The sequence below is a fragment of the Aythya ferina genome, assembly GCF_964211825.1.
Source record: "Aythya ferina genome assembly, chromosome: 7".
Taxonomy (NCBI): Eukaryota; Metazoa; Chordata; class Aves; order Anseriformes; family Anatidae; genus Aythya; species Aythya ferina.
In genome coordinates, this window is record NC_140302.1 from 25,857,121 (window position 1) to 25,874,691 (window position 17,571).

The 17,571-nt window shown below is 39.3% G+C and overlaps 1 protein-coding gene across 5 annotated transcripts in view; it reads left to right on the top strand.

Annotated features, from left to right (window-relative positions):
- SORCS3 (sortilin related VPS10 domain containing receptor 3) overlaps positions 1 to 17,571 on the top strand; it is a 279,409-nt gene that overhangs the window by 196,240 nt on the left and 65,598 nt on the right. For all 5 annotated transcript variants that reach the window (XM_084526293.1, XM_084526297.1, XM_084526295.1 and 2 more), the window contains exons 8-10: positions 12,413 to 12,502; positions 15,391 to 15,570; positions 17,353 to 17,499. In XM_084526293.1, coding sequence (XP_084382419.1) covers positions 12,413 to 12,502; positions 15,391 to 15,570; positions 17,353 to 17,499 — 417 coding nt within the window. The remainder of the gene's footprint in view (positions 1 to 12,412; positions 12,503 to 15,390; positions 15,571 to 17,352; positions 17,500 to 17,571) is intronic.

A 17,571-nucleotide genomic window follows, 5' to 3' on the forward strand; every position in this document is an offset into this window, starting at 1 on the left:
GTGAGGGTCCACGTGTTTCGCAGAAACTCTATCTTGCTATTGTTGTGTCTACTTGAAAATTGCAAAGAAGCTACTGTGAACTGAAAAGAACAGAGAAGAGCAAAGGAAAGGTGTGAGTGATCATTTTAACAAATGGAAGGTTTATGCTAATTTGACAGTCAAGTAATGTTAATGGATTGAACAAAGATTTGTAGTGGGAGGTAAAATAGCAGAGGGATTGGAAAAAAGATGTTACAGGACACCTTCAAGGCAGAAGATGGCTGTAAATTATCCAGCTAGTTGATGAGGGTTTTGTAGGTGAGGAGGAAGTGGCAGAATTTAAACAAGAAACTTAAAGTTTTTGAGATTTTCTGAGAAAACATGGGCGGAATGGTATGAGGCCATCTCTCCCTATTTCATACCTATGGAGTTGTGAGAAGAATCATACGGTGTCTAAGAGAAATTCCCAAAGATGTGCCATTAGAGTGAAGACCATAGTCTAGGCTGTGGTAATTCCAGGATGTAGAGAACTCAGGAGACAGAGATTAGACATGATGATGAGGTGTGGAAATTAGATGAGAAGAAACTTTAATCCAGGTGGCAAAGGAAAGACACACACTTCCTTTTTTGACTAAGATAGGGTTAAGGAAAGCTCCTATCTTATTTATATATTTATTTTAATACATACAAATCATAAGTTCTGCACCATTTATTGTGAAATTATTCTTTAAAATGGAAGTTTTGGTGGGAAGGCTGATAATATGTGCTGGGATAAGGTGAAAGACTAAATCCATATGACCCAGGAAGACTGCAATATGGAAAATGCATGCACATGAGTAGCGTAGGCAGTCTCCTTCTTGTGTGAGCAGGGGAGAGAGCTGCTCTGGAGAAGATTGATTGTTATGGAAGCCACAGCCCCCCCTTGATCCTCCCATGACACCCAGCCTTCCACTACTTCTTCTGGTGTTGGGGAGAGACCTGCTGCTAGAATACAGTGAGAGTGTAGCTGTTGCAGCTTAGTCATGATTTTACTAGAGGCAAAGGCTTTCCAATCAATAAATGCTGTTACTCACCAAGGAGTATTTTTGAAATACTTTGTTAATCTGGAGGTTTATATCTGGCTGAGGGCATTGTGGAGCATCCAATTCTTTATGGTTAGCTTGAGGTCTCGCAGACATTCCTCATTGCACGGCTCTCACTTGTGTTAAAAGAAGAATGCTCTGTGTAGAAGCTTGAGCTTGCAGTGATGACATCTGCCTGGTGTGTGTACTCCTCTGACTTAAATTAGCAATGACTGGAAACAATTGCTTCAAGTTAAAAAAAAAAAATAATAAAAAAAACAGTTTGTATACAAATGTGTGCATATATTTGTAATACTTCGAGTGATTTGGATGCCCTCGGTATTGTTTTGTTTCAATGTTATGGGTATTCAGAGTGAAAATTATATATCCCCACTTCTCAAAAATTTTAAATGCACAAACTAAACATTTCTACTGGTTTGGGCAGGCAGGAGACTCTCCCTTTCACAGGTTGCCTATTGCTTTTCCCTCTTTTTTGCATCCCTCTTGTGGGAATGCAAAAAATGCCCGGAAACAGGGCACAGACCAAGCCCATGTAGTTCTCAAGCAAGAAACAGACACTTCAGATTCACAGCACACCCCTTTCTGAGCTGAAGGTGTGTTAAATCCACCGTGTCCAGCATATGGTCGATGGGCTTTGCAGAGTGTTTGCTTGGTACATATGTAGGAGTACTGATATGTCCTGGATGTATTAATCTCCGAAGTCATGTGATGTAGCTGCCTATTATGGGATGTGTTGGATTCACCGTGTGCAATATCTCATGCATATCATTCTGTCTGGATAATCTTGGGCAGAAATATGGGAGCCAGCTCTTCTGAATTTCAAATATTAGAGATGAATAAATAAATATCAAATTAAATGTTAAGAACCTGGTGAGGCTTAATAGCTGCATAAAAGATAGGTGCATGAGCTCCCATCTGTCTGTGCTGGAACAAATCAGAAGTAGTGTTTTGGAGTAAAGAGGGTAACTCATTTCTTTTAATGTTCATCATGAAAGCATTAGGATTTTAGTCTAAGCCAGTAGTCTGTGTTTCTCTAGAGTGGACAGATCAGAACCTTCAAGGGCAATTCGTTTTATCCTACACACCCATTGCAGGATGAGAAAGGTCTCTCTCTGTATATTCTTTTGTCTTTAACATTAGAAGGCACCTAATTATAGCTTAGAGAAGACCTGTAACTTTCCAACAGCTATAATAAGGGAAGGTGAATCCCAGCTATTGATATCAACATCTCGCATTATTTGTATGCAGCTATTCACCAGTGTATATCCATTCTAATCAAATTGATAAACAGGTCTGTAGTGTCAGATTCCTGGGAAGAATTAACCTGTATAACTGTGCTCTCAAAGCAGATTTGATGTTATGGTGCATAATGCTCAGGAGAAGGGAAAATATGGAAAATGTTATAGTGCCATTATAAATCAACACTTCCTTATGTGGAGTGTTGTTGTGCATCACTTCTGAAAGGATCTTGCAGAATTACAGCGGAAAAAAAGAAAAATAAGAATGATCCTATGCTTGAAAGAAACTTGCCTATGAAGAGAGGTTGAAAAGATTGGGACTAGGCAAAGGAGATAAATAACAGCACAAAATGAAAAATATAAAAGGTAATGAAGAGGGAAGAAGTAGCTACTAAGAGATAACATTAATCATTCTTATGAATAGAACAGTAGGTGATCATTCTGAACTTATTGATTGACTTTCTATTTGATTGACCACTAGTTGTTGAAGGATACCTAGCACAGCTGGAAGATTGGGTAAGTCTGTATAAATTGATACATAAAGAGAAAATCATGCCCTCTGTTTTGTGTATAAGATTTCATTCAGTTCACAAGATTGTTCTCTTGTAGCCAGAAGCCAATATCAGCTCCTTCCTTCATAGTTAAAATTTGCATAGCTTGCAAAGTAGTTTTTCTCACTTATTTGTGAGAAAACCTTGTAATATGATATTAAGCATGAATTTATTTACTGTACACAAAAAGCTAATCTTATGAAGGTGTATGAAATATTAGCTGCAACTTTGCCATTAAGGTGAATGTCAGTTATGTTCAATTACAGAGCTGTGTACTAGTGAAGCCAGTAATTTAAAGCAGTACCACACCTGTCCCTATAAGTGCCTTTAAATACTTTCTACTGAATTCGTATCACTTTCTAAAGTCAGGTGCAGAGGTAACCTGAAATTGTATATAAGATTTGATATCCTGACAAAGAGCTTACATTATAAGACTCATGGGTTAGGAACTATCTTTTGTTTTGTATATGTATCTAGGCTATTGATATTTTGGAGAATTTCTATGGTAAAAATAAATCAGTGTTATTCAGGGGAAAAGATTTTTCAAGCAAGTCAAGTATCAGTATGAGTAATAGAATTGTTCAGGTTGCTGAAAAGAGACTAAAATGCAACACTTTAATGAACGTGGGGATTATTTTGCAGAAAATTGTTTTGAGTGAGAAGTATTGTTTGGAGCAGAAACTTCTTATTTTTCTCTAAGCAAGCAAATAATATCAATGCTACTTAGTTCTTTAAAGTAGCTGTGAAAGAGCAGGAATGATCTATGTAAGTTTCCTTGCCAACAGATGAAAAAGTTCCACCGAAAATGCAAGAAAGCATGAGCAAATGTCATTGCTTATTGCAAAGAGTGAAAAAGTCTGGGCTGAAAAATTCTCAGTACAGTGTTGCTTATTTGTGGTGGTCTAAGAACTAATGGGGATATTAAAAAAATGGCATTGGGAATCAGCTTTGCTGTAAAACCCCATTTTTTGCAGAAAGCAACGTTCAAGTGGGCAGTCCTGCAGCTGGCAGAGGGAGCTAATTATTGCAAAGTTAAAGCCATTCCCAATTATGTAATGGTAATGTGGAGGTTATCTCAGGTGCAATAACTCAGTGGTTCTGTTGGGTGCCTGGAGTCCTGTGCTGGACAAATCTGACAACCAGCGGGGACTAAGGGCGTTCCCAGCTCAGTGGTGCAGTCCCAGGTAAGGACTGGATTTTCCCACATGTCTGGCGAGGGACAGTAACAACAATTAATCTTTCCAGGTTGTGTGGTATAAAGATTGCTGGCTGTACTGCTGTTATAGTGCTAGTGTGCTAAGGATGTGAGTGACAAAGTTTACAGGGAGAGGTAGTATTTTTTTATGGGATCAGAACTTATAGAGTAAGAAGAGGCACGGATAAGCTTTTGGGCATACTCACGAGATCCTAACGGACTTGAGGAAGGATTTGTTATGTGAAAAATACCTTCCCTCCCCCAAACTATAGAAGTAAGTCTCATAAAATATTTCTCCTCCCTATTAATCTTGTTGTGTTTTCCTTGTGTAAACTCTTCAGTGTGTGGCTTTCCTCCCAGAGGTCATACCAGTCTAGCTCAACATCCAGTTAACACTGTCCCTATTCCTCCCTGAAATTTCTGTCTCTGTCAAAGCTTAGAGACCCTCAGGGTAACTTTGAACCATTTGATTTGAACTGGCTGTACAGAGATGTGTGGATGGGCAATCAATACCTATCATGATTGTTTTTTATGTCTTTATTTTTCTCTGAGATGGTACAGGGAATCCGTACCATCTGCAGCTGAAGTCGATCTGAAATGTAGCTCAGACTTTCAGCAATTTCCATGGCACTGGCAGAGCTCCTGGGCACGGTGGGCTCTTCCAAGTTTTAGAAGAAGCTGATGCCTGGTTTGAGTTTGGGGGTGATGACTGTTTTCTCTAGAAGGCCAAACAAATGCCTTTTGAGATGGATGCTCTTAGGTCTGCCTTTAGGGCTAAAGGCTTGTGGTGTCACTTTGTAGGGACAAGAAACGACACCTGCAAGCCCTGGTTGAAAAGGGCTCTGTTCACTTCAGGTTCTGCTCTGTTTGCACTTTAAGTGGGAAGTTGCTTGCACCATTATCCAGAGAGGTATGCTGAGAGGTGTTAAGTTTCACTTCCCAAGGCTTTTCAAGAGGGAGAACATGGGGGCCTCTTCCCTTTTCCACTCATATTACAAAATGTAACATGATTTATCAAGGTGTTTAAGTGTGGGCTGAAATTCTTAAGAGGGTCTTGTTTTCCTGGTTCTCAGGTACCAAGGCATCAACGTATTAATCACTGCTGTTGTCCCTTCCCTGGCTCCTTCTGCTATTTCCCCTGTTGGGAAGATTTCTTGGCAGCTTTCTATGTCATTTCATTTGTAGCTCAGCATCCTGGGAACCTCAGGAGCTGCACTGCTCTCTCTTGCCTCCTGATTCCTCCAGTGTAGGTTGTCACGGGATATGTGAAGGTCCCATTCTCAAAAAGCTAAGCTGCTCTGGTGGTTGCCTTTCCTCTGAGGATGACCTAATGAAGGCAGAAGTGTGAGGTGAGCAGGGAAGAGAGGGTCTTGGCTGTTGTTAATAGTCCTCCTGAATGAGATGGGATTGGCAGTGTGGATGCTAAGAAGCAGAGGATGGTGATCACTCACAGCTTGCACATCCAGCAGCGTGGGAGCAGCTGCAGTTATTCTAGACAGCAGGAATTCCATGTGGAAAGGGAAAAGTTTGTCAAAATGCTCTTCATCATCTGAAGTAATTTTACACTTAGAGTTTTGCTCACTTCAGAGAAGTGTACGGCAGGGCAGTATCCTAGCCTGCTCGCTAGGATGAGCGAGAACAAGCAAATCCAGAATTTTCCTAGATGTTCTTGTATAGAGCAGCTAAATGTAACTCTCACAATATACATCTAAACAATTCCTGTGGCTCATGGGACCAAATACTTCTGCCAAAAGCTGTTGAATCAATTCAGTCTTTTGCTTCAGAAATTCCCCTTAAACACACTGATATCAACATTTGCCCATAATTACTGACAGCTTCTTAGGGCACCTATCAATAATATTACCTTTTCTGTATGCTTGGAGTCTCATCAATGTATGTCCAAAAATCTTAGTTGAAGTGATATGATGAAAAATGGCTTTTGTAAAAAATGCTTCTTCTTATTTTTATTTTTATTTTTAAATCTGAATCAAATTCTATTTGTATTGAAGTTGATATCTTTATGAGAATGTATTTTTTTTCAGGCTCCAGAAAAAAAAAGAAAAATATTCATTATTTATAGCTTTAGAACTGGGGTGGGAGCACATTTCATTTCTCTTTGAAGGTTTATGGAGAAAAAGAAGTTCCTAATTAATCTATAAGCTATATATATCTATGTTTGAGCTTAGCTCAGAGAAATAGTTTATTACTATATTATTGCTTGTAAGTGTGGTTATTTAGTCAAACTTAGAAGTGCCAAGGTTTAGTAGGACATGAGTGTGTATTTCAAGTTTATCAAGTATTTAAGGCTGTGCTAAATAAGTGTGCTTTGCTGAATCAAATACAGCTGTCAGGTGAGTAGACATCAACCAGAAACCACAGTTGAGGTTATACCAGTTTGTATGGATACTGAACTTCAGCTCTGAAGCTGTCAGTTTAATAACTTAAGTAGAAAACTTCCCCAAGAATAAAGAAATTGAATTTATTTATTTATTTATTTTAATGTGAAACCTCCCAGTGAAATGAGATAGGGAAGAAATTAAACTTTGATTTCCCGGTCTAGAGCCTTCTCGTGATTTCTGTAGAAGCTAAATACGCTATGTTCAAATATATATTTCTTTCCTCCATTTTTTAACTAGGAGCCAAAGGTCTTAACAGAAATCAATCTGTGCAATTTATTTTTAACTTCACCCTGCTTAGCTCCAATTGATTTTTATCTTTGCAATCGATGGTAGAGAGAACGGCTTGGCGGGACAATGGAGCACTCTCCAACTTGTAGGGTTTGGTCTTTGAGTCTTTTATTGAAGAAATCATTAAAAGCTTATTATGAAACTAATAGGATGAAGACGTTTAAATGATGAACAAGATTACACCTGTTTTACTGGTGAATAATGCCTGCTACAGCTGATCTTCTCTTGCCCCTATTTAAAATGGCTCTTGCCCCTGTTCAGAATGCTGGACAGCTCTCCAGAGGGGGAAATTAATCCATACAGATGAAAGAAAATGCAACCCAGGTGCTAGTTAAAAGTCTTCTTAAAGCAAGACAGGCAGTAAGTAGTTGGCTACTTTCCTATTCACTGCTGGGTGTTTTTTGTCCATTTTTAGCAGTATTTCATCTTTGCTGTGCCAAATGTTATCAGAGTAGGAACATGAAGCTAAACATCTGTTGATAAAAATTGATTATCATTTTTCTTTTATTTATTTATTTGCATTTATCTTGTTTCTGGGGCTTTTTGTGCTGTACTTTTTATCATTATTATTATTATTATTATTATTATTATTATTATTATTTATCATTTTCTCCCCTTGCCACATCTTGTATGATTTATCAACAGTGTCTGCAGCTGGAGATGTAAAGGATTACTTTGGCAGACTCATATGTTTCCTCTGAAATCCCTCATGAGATTTAATGTGTATAATTATCCACCTCTCTTAAGTTGGTTTCTGTATGGGTAGTGTGCATTTGCAGCTCTAACATGGCTTATATTTTGGAGTAACTGTGCACATTTTCTGCAGGAGATGCTTTTAAAACAAATCTAGTATTTTCTCTCAAGATTACTCCATCCTATTGCTTTGCCATCATAGCTCTGACAGAAGTGAACAGGGACAGTAAAATAAATGCAGCTTTGTCTTAGCAAATTTTCACTGATGGGTCTGACACTCTAAAATGTGGCATGCTTTCAAAGCCTACTGAATTTAGCAGGCAGCTTGAGGGTGCTTAGCCCATGGAAGCACTAATGCATGTCTCTGCAGCATAGAGTCCTATCTCCTCATGTTCAGGTCATTGTCATTGTGTATTGCCTTAATGAATGTGCAAAAGGGGTGACTTTAACAAAAGCCACAGGGAGATAATTCAGCCTAGATGGTGTGGTTTATGTTAGGGCGTTGGAGAACCTCAGTACACGGAAATATCTGAAAGGTGATTGTCCTGGCCATGCTGAGAAATCAAGAAAGAAGAACATTACATTAGGCTAATGCACGTGGATTCTTCCTCTGACCAGCTCACTGTATCTCCTGAATCTCTTGTGACTAACAGGCTTAAGCCTGGGAGAGGAGACATGGCTTTTCACTCCTCGTGCTGGCAAAACTTGTACAAGGCTCAGACAGCAGCTGGCTCTGAAAAACAGCAAATTCACTTACTAAGGAGCAAGCTTGTCTGCCTAATGTCATAATTGCTCCATGCTTAAATCCACAAATCAATTTAGGGGATGCTATGCCCTCAAGAAGGAGAAAGGGTAACTAAGGTTAAAACAGTGAGGAAGGATGCCATGGCACTCTGTGGAGGTGTAAAACACAAATCAAGGGTGTCATTACATTGCTGATGTAGTGTTTCTCAAGTTTTCACTCCTACCAACTCATTTCATGTTACTGGGAAGGAGGGAACTTGACAAGCAAAGGAAGCCTATCTCTTCAAAAAGTAGGGAGTTTATTGGAAATAGCATCCAAAGACATACTGTCAATAAGGAAATTTTAAATTTGGTTCTGTAAACTGACTGAGTTGCCATTTACAATGCTTGAAGTGGGAGGTAAATTACAGGAATTACAAAGTCTAAACATGTCTAATGATTGTGGGTTGAGCTGTGCTATTACCAATTCTCTTTTCCTTTGAACGTTATCAACAATGCGAAAAGTAGATGTCCTGTTCCAGTAACTGTGCAAGGCAAGTGGTTGTTATCCTTGTAAACCACCCAGGCTGAGAATCAATGTAGGAAATTCCTCTGTTCTCCTTCAGCCATTAGCTTAGAAATCACGTGCTAGCTGCACGCTGTCGTTGTGTTTCCACCAATGCTGATGAGAGGCTGCATCAGCACGAGTACCTTTAGCCTTTCTGTGGGGTCTTTGAGCAGCAGGAGGCAGCTGAAGTCTTGCTTAGCCCAGAGTCATTTTGGAGATTTAGTAGTTCTGTGTTGGTTACAGCAATACACGATTTACATCAGGAATTATGGATGCCAGCATCAGTTAGCCAGGAAGATGAGATTGAAGCCTGATACACTGTGATCTGCAGTGTCTGCCATCATTATGGGTGTCTTTACGTTCTGGGACATCATAACTCCTTATAACTCCTCCTGCTTGCCTTTTGATCTCATTTGGATGATAGATTTTTTTTTAATTTTATTTTTTTTCTGGTTAAACAAAACCCAAATCTGCTCATAAAGAATCATGTGTTTCTAGGCATGTCTCAGAAATTATGGAGATGAATGGATTCTGTGATATATTCTTTACAATTTCCACAGCCTTATGAAAATACTTCTGTTGTCTTCCATGTTTGATGTAATCTGTCCTTTTGTAGGTCAGCATGGGTGATGAACTAGCATATTGAAACTCTCAGGGCTTTTAAAGGGAAACTTCTCATATTTCTTTACGTGTTGATTGATGTGAGACCAGATTTTCATCTTGTTAAAAAAAATAATAATAATGCAAGTATTAAAGAAGAGTAGTGGATCATGAGTGGAGGAAGGAAGAAAACATAGGTTAGGAAAGACAAATGTGTTTAATGGCAAACACATTCGTCCAAATGAATCATTTCCATGGGCCAGAAGCCCAGTTAAACACATAAAATAGAAATCCAGAAAAACAGATTAACAAGCCAGTCATTAGTAAAAGAGGAGGAAAAAAGACAAACCCAGCTAATTCTGTACTGAACATGACAGATGAGCTCACAGCAAATAATTGGGTGACAGTCATCAAATGTGAACTAAAAGGAGGCATTAGCAGGGAAAACAGTATCATAATCTCTGGGATTTACAATGTTGGAGAGTTTGCTCATAGGAAAAAGAAAAGTTCATCAAAATAAATTAAGTTGGGCCTTCCAAAATTCATTCTGTACCACAGTGCTTGCCAAAACTTTATAGAAGGCTTGATCATTATTTTTAGAACAGTTATAACCACGGATGTGTAAATCATGCAAGATGAGGTCCTGGCTGAGATAAGCTTCACACAACTCTTGCCAACAGAATTTGTGGGTGGCTTCAAACTAACTGGCTCAGAAAGACCACAGGACACAAAGACTTTTGCTTCTAAAACTTTGTCAAGGTGATCTAGTGCCAGGTAGAGGACTGAAAGGGGATTCATCTAATGCACAGTGAACTTGAATCATGTTATAATTTCACCTTTCTGTCATAAGAAGAAGAAAAAAACAGTTAAGTTTTGCAGTGGCATAATTTTTTTTAACTATGTAAAATCTTTTGTGTGTGACAGACTTAGAATAGAACTTGGCATGGGGGGAATTGGTCACCTGTTGATATTCCTTCTGCCATATTTTCATATGAGTAGCTTGAAGATTGTGGACTATTTCCTATGTTAATTAATCATCACAGCATCCCTATGAAGTATGTAAATTTTCTTATTATTTTAAAGAAAAGTAAATGCCCATGTCTCAGTCCATCAGAAGAGGTGCCAAGGGACCTAGCCAAGTAGTCACCGGACACAGTAATTAAATCTGTATTCTGCTACAAATAATGAGCTGACGTTGAAATCATGAATGGTGTAAAATGAGTGTATGAGGCAGCGTTACACCAATTGAGAAATTGGCTCTTCCAATGGAGGTCAGAAATACCACCAAGAGAATAAGGAATATTTAAATATTCCCTGCGTTGTTCACATAGCATGACCTAGAAGTGAGGGATACTTTGGGCATTGTTTTTACAATTGATCGATACAATTACTGAAAAAATGATTTTTTGTTTTTGAGTTGGTCTGATGGTGTATCAACTGCATAGTCTGTTCTCTACTGTCAAAAACTTGATTTTGATAGTGGTAGTATTAGATGGGAAAGATATCCTTCTGGAATAACACTGACAGCCCTTTCACCATCCTTGCACCTGAAGAGCAGGGCCCAGAAATGCTACTGGGCCAGTACACAGTGAGCCTTGCCTTGAGTGAGTCAAGTGAGTCTTTTTTCTCTGTCTCTGCCACTGGCTTGTTTTGAGACTGTAAGCAAATTGCTCTTGGTTTTTGTGTCTGTTTCCAACTTTAGCTATACGTTGTCTATACAGTTTCAGCTCACTGTGGTTTGGGCTGGCTTTCTGCCTTCTTATGTGGTGTATGCCATAATGGTTGTTTTTTATTTATTTTATTTAGTGAGTACTAAATACTACTGCAATATCATTACAAGTAAAAATGTCAAATAAGCAGAAAGAAAAGTCTTAGTGTAGAAGCCTGTTCTATTTCTAACCTTTCCTTTCTTTCCAGTTCTTCAAACTGTCAATAGAAAAGCCTTATCTTGAGTTGATCAGATATCAAATTTCATGACCGCTAATGTCATGTCCTTCAAATGACAGCTTCTCTAGGGAAGAATACTACCATCTAGAGGTGATATCATTACTGAGAATATAATTGATGTTATAGCAATATTACTTGTAAGCTTGTTCTGAAATATCGCTGTCAGATAAAAGGGAGTATATCTAGGAGAGAATCTAGGACCTTTCTGTTAGCTTTACTGGAAACTTAAGCCAACAAATCCATATAATAGAGAAGTGCTGTATGTATTGTTCTATCTCCAAACCTGCAAGCTTGCCAAAACAGCAGAATATAGGAAATTCAACTTTGTAAGCCTCATTGTAGCCAGGCCTGAAATGGTGCCAGAAAGAACACCCACAGCAAGACTAAGACTAGTGACAGGTTTGAAATCCCATATACTGCAAATTATCAGGTGTAGATCTAATCGATGTGTGGCATTTATATGCAGTCTTTACAGCTCATTCACTCCATAAAAGCACAGATTTGGATGTGTAGCAGTTATCCCCACACCCTCATTCAGAGATGGTATGATTTCAAGGAAACTAGCTTAATAGTGACAAAGAGCACCTAAGAGCTTAGCTCCAGCTTTCCAAGAGAGAGCTCATTGTATTTACTGTTTGCATTAAATAATGCTAGTGTGCTCCTCTCATGTTAGTCACTGCAAAAGGTTGTTGGCAGACAATTGTGGATCCGAGGTGTAAACAAGCAAAGCTGTGAAGCAGCAGAGAAAAGAGGTTATCTCCTTCTTATGGAAGAGGAACGGAAGCACAGAGACTTTAAATTACTTGTCCAAGGTAGTGGTGTTGGAATGGTGTGGTGAAAACCAGATCTTCTTTATTCCACTTTGTACTCACTTCTTCCTTTTTTTATGAGATACCTAATGTTAAAATCAAGCTGGAATTGAAGCATAAGAGACAGAGTGGAGAGTACAATAGCACAGCTTAAGTAAATAATGCTCCAGCCCTCCCAAGTCTGGGATTTCTTTGATGGAGTTACACAGAGGCTTTCAGGGACAGCTGTGCAGGTCACAGAAAAGATATCTGGAAAAAAAAAGTTATCAAACCCTCTTAAAAATGTCAGCACAGGATGTCTCAAAAGGGCCATCACTCACTTTCTTTGATATTTCCACAGGTGACAACTGGTGGAAGAGCAAATTACTATGTGTCATACAGACGGGAGCCTTTTGCGCAGATTAAATTGCCCAAATACTCTCTTCCTAAGGTGAGTGCACCATTTATGAACACAGATATATAGTATCTTGAATAATACAGCCTGCCCAGTGGTAAAGCACCTCAGTGGAGTTCCTCTGTGGGGAGCTACATTTGTTGTGCTACCTGAATGATCTTTCTTAAATATGAGGTTGGGATCTCTATCTCTTACTGCTTTTGATCAGTGAGCATTTTAGAAAGACCAGGCTCCTTTTTCCTCTGTAAAGAGCAAATGGGAATGAACAAGTACCTCAGAAAACATAGAACCAACCAAATAAAAATGCTACTTCACTGAGATCCTTGCCTGAGCCTGTGTTACTGGCTGCAGATTGTTCCTCACGTCCTTGACGGATCTGCTGTGTAAAACCTTTGCCTAGTCTTGTTCTGTTCTCTACTGAAGATTTCTCTGATAAGCCTTGCCATGACAGCAGAGGTTCTGGAGAATGCTTACAATGTTGAGCGCTCCTGCAGTCTCCATACAGTGAGAGAAGCATAGGATATGTCAGCTCCACTGTCCCCATCTTATGGCTGAATATTTTCAACAAGTCATGGAGGTGAAGATGGCTCTCTAGAAGTCGTACCTTGGTGATGCTTTGGACAAACAGAACCACTGCATGATGCTGCTTAAGTATTAAACTAAAATTCCCTATCGCAGTCATTGTTTAGGATTGTACAGAACAGAAGGGACCAACCTTTACAGTGCCTTGGCTGGATACAGGTTTCTGGGTAGCCTGATGAGCAGATCAGACTGCTCTTTGTAGCCACAGAATGGATACTAAGGCTGCTGTTGTATGGGACTGATAATCATCAGTAATGGCCTTCCCATTTACTTCTTTCCACAAGTGAGAATTTTTGTGGGATAATTGTAAAATTGTTGGGCAGATTTGCATGGTTGGCTGCATATAGCTTTCTGATTGCCTGTGGCGTATCTACAGTCTAGCAGATATGGGATGCTTGCCTTAAGTTGTAGCTGCAAACTTTAAATAGTTGTTAGAAATCTGTCTTGAATTCCTGGTGTTGCACCTCAGCTTCTTCATATTTGGGTTGATGACAGTTCACAGTGCATTGACACTTGAGTAGCACAGATACAATTTTGGTTTTGTTTGTTGTCCTTCTGTGGTGTGCGATTCACAATGTCAGTGCACAGACTTTTGAGAAACACTGCTGTCATTTTTCAGGAAAAAAGCAGTACTTATGCCCCCACCTTCTGAAGCACTGAAAGCTGCTCATCATTCAAATGATAGAGACAAGTGGATAGAGAGAATGGGTGCCCTGTGATTGTCCTCCTTGAGTGACTGATGTTGTAGGTTGCTGGCTTGCTATGTTTTGTTAGTGGCCCTGGTTTGGAACTTGTGCATAATATAAAATCAGGATTGCTTTTGTCATAAAAACAAACAAACAAAAACCTACTTTGCTTTAAAGTTTCTTGGCAAAGTCTTTTAGACATATAAAGGCTTGTTTATGTTGTCCTTAGTTAACAGAACATTTTTGCTGTACAGTAATAACTATCCTGTCAGCTGTACATTAATGAATTCTGCGGGAGTTGTACATATGTGAGGCTGGCAATAGAGTAATGCAATATTTTCACTGCAACTGGTTAAAACAGATTGAAGTCATTGGGTGATTTGCTTTATTGTCACACTGCTGGACTAGGTTGGGTATGTGCTTAATCTTCAAAGAATTAGAGCTGTTGTGCAGGAACCAAACATTCCGGTTTAGTCTCCTTTCATTGATGGAAATGGCAAATCTCCCACAGGCTGCACTTAGTGGGGAAAAAAAATAGGCTCTCAAACATTTTTACTCCACATTCCATACTGATAGGCTATGTTAAGTCTCCTATCTACTCTACCCCTATTTTCTGTCTAGATAACTCACACGAAAAGTTACATGTAGGTTACCTCCTAGGCAAGATAAGAATGTTAAGCTGATTTTCTCCCAGACACTCTTACCCCAAATGAGTCTCTCTGTCCTTTGGGAGACTTCCAGAAGTAAGGTTTCTTGATGCAGAAATAGTGCAAGAAATCAGTGAAGGCTCCTTGGCATCTTGGGGAAACTTTGAATGGGTAAAAAGAGATAAATAAAGACCGACATAATTGCAGTGCTTTTGCTTATAGTTGATCCAAAGTTTGTTCAACAAGGGTGGCAAGGATGAAGTGCTTCAATACACATCACTACCCTAGAAATCATTTCCAGGTCATGAACCTCCTTTAAGCAAATACTGAGGAAATGCACTGTCAAATCTCTTTGATATTAAAATTAAATGGAAAAAAACCCTTGCTCAACCTTCATGTCTTTGTCACCAACAGGATTCCGGCAAAGGTTGGTGGGTGGATTATTTGATAGCCTGTATTGAACAAACTATTAATAGAAAAGTGCCTTATTAAAAATCACTACCAGCATTAGCTCAAACTATTCTTTATGCCTCAGCTTTAAAAATACGTGAACTCACTTCTTGTTTCTTGAAACGGGTCATTTACCTGTCGGAAGCACAGCCTCTTAGTTCAGCATGTGAATGGAAATTGTCTCTCGTTTAGCCTGGTGCTACACCAGAGCTAGTGACTATGAGAAGACTCCAGGCTTCAAGGCTGTGAATCTTCCATGAGTGATAAAACTCGCTTTCAAATTTATAAATAAAAAATGAAGCTGGATGAAATTCCTTGAAGCTACCAAAAATGAAGAAGGCAAAAATGCTTTGCCCAGCTGGTGGTCATTAAAAGATAGAAATGCAGAAAAGTCACAATGGTGGTAATTTATTGGCTCGCTCTAACAGAAAATTGTTTAACATACCTATAATTCATGCTCCATCTCCATTCTTTCATAAGTCATGGTAATTACTACATGTCCCAAAGGGCAAAGAAATATAGAGATGCTAGTAATAGGCCTTTTGTCTTCTTTTAACAGGACATGCATATTATCAGCACAGTTGAGAATCAGGTGTTTGCAGCTGTTCAAGAGTGGAACCAAAATGACACATACAACCTGTATATCTCAGACACCCGAGGGGTTTACTTCACCCTGGCCTTGGAAAATGTGAAAAGCAGTAGAGGACTGGAAGGGAATATCATCATAGACCTTTATGAGGTATGTAGTAAAGGTCACCCTACAAGAACAGCCACTGCTTGCTAGTTCAGGCAAGTGTAAATCTCTTACCTGGACTGCAAGATCTCCATTTGTTTTGGGATTGGCCGAGAGGCATTTACTGGATTTGATGCTAAGCAGACTCATGTGGGGATAGATGTAGAGCATTCTGCTACTGGTGTGATATCTGGTTGTTTTCAAGTCAATGACTAGTTATGCTATGTGACATTTCCAAAAGGGAAAACAGTTATCTCTCTCGTTCTAATGTAGATGTGTAAAGAAGGTCTAGAAATAGGGGGTTTCCTCTTGGACATCTAGAGATACCTACTCATAGACAGGGAATATGAATTCTACCTTTGTAAGCATTGAACAGTTCATAAATTGTAAGCAAAAATTCATAGGTGTCATTTGCCCAGATATAGCAAATGGAAAACTTCTACCCTTTGTCATCTTCTGTTCTTCTTCTGCTGCTAGCCTTTTCAGCCTTGACCAAGAACAGTAGTAGTTGTTCCAGTTCCTGGTTTCTTCAAAGCATTCTGGCTTTGGTGGGTTGATATCTTGTTGCCTGGAAGGCAAAGTGCTGAGGCTCAGGGCTCAGCACTTTGCCAGGAAGAAACAGAAATATTATGTACTTGATAATACTAATAGTAGTGGCTGCAGACTGACATGGGGAAGTTTTACTATAACACAAAGAAATATGTTTCCAGTTTCATATAAAAGTCAGAATTATGCATTTATTTCAGCCTGAATAATGACAATTTAACAACATCATCAGTTTGTTTATAAAAATCCAGGTGGTTTAAGGCAGTAAGAGAAAACTCACAAATAACACTTGGATCAATATGAAGAACAGGCTTTACATTTTACTTCCATCTCCTTAAATATATTTACCTGCCTCTGAAAAAAATAATTAAATCTGTATTGTGATGAACCAGCTGAAGTAAACATGCTTTATTTCCAATTTCTGGGCAAAGTCTGTGCTCTGCAGCTGTGTATCAACCTTTGCTGTTAAATGCCAATAGAGATTTTCATGGGATCATTCAAAGGGTAGCGTCACTCAGGGAACTTTAGAACCAGAAGGATTTTCATCCTGGCTGTTGCCTGGAAGTTCCAGATCTGCCACAAGTTCCTTCCTCCTGTCTCACTTTGACAGCTGTGCAACAGAGACCAGATTAAACATGAAATCTGCCTGGGGACATTTTGGCAGGATCATATTCTGTTGGAATTGGTTCTGCTGACAAAAATCAAAACATTTGGAACAACTGGGTTGATTTTGACAGAATTTGGGAATTGAGGAGCGTGAAGAAATCAAGTTTGCAAAACATTGATGTTTCAGCGTATTCAGGATTTCTATATTTTGCGTAAAAGAAGAAAAAGACCAAAACAAAAAGATTCCATGCTGCTTCTGGTGTAACCTGCTGTTTCCTGTGTTACAGAAATCTGGGAAGGGAGTGGGGCAGACCACATCCCTGGGCTCATAAAGCTAAATGTGCATGCTGTCCCTGCAACGCCATGATGGGCCTGTCTGCAACCACTCAGGAAAACCTAGAATTGGGCTGTTTGCTAGGGATTTGCTCTGTGAACATCCTTGTCTTTCCCTTCTAGAGACAGGGACTGCACAAGGCATTGTAGGTGTATTTATAATGCCATTCACAGTCTTCTAAGGCTGGACTGAGATGACTGTTGCTTTTGCTGAGAGCTTCCACTGCTGAGAGTGCTCAGATGGGCCTTTCCTTTGGCTTGTTTTTCCGATGTATTTTTTTCATCTCTCTCCATTTTTCCTAGGTAGCAGGGATCAAAGGCATATTCCTGGCTAACAAAAAGATAGATGACCAAATCAAGACTTTCATTACCTACAACAAGGGCAGAGACTGGCGTTTGCTGCAAGCACCGGCCACCAATCTAAGAGGGGATCCTGTAGTTTGCCAGCTGGTGAGTGGCAGACCTTTCTAAAGCACAATCAACTCCTTCAGTGTCTCTTACATTACTCTCCAGGTTGACAGA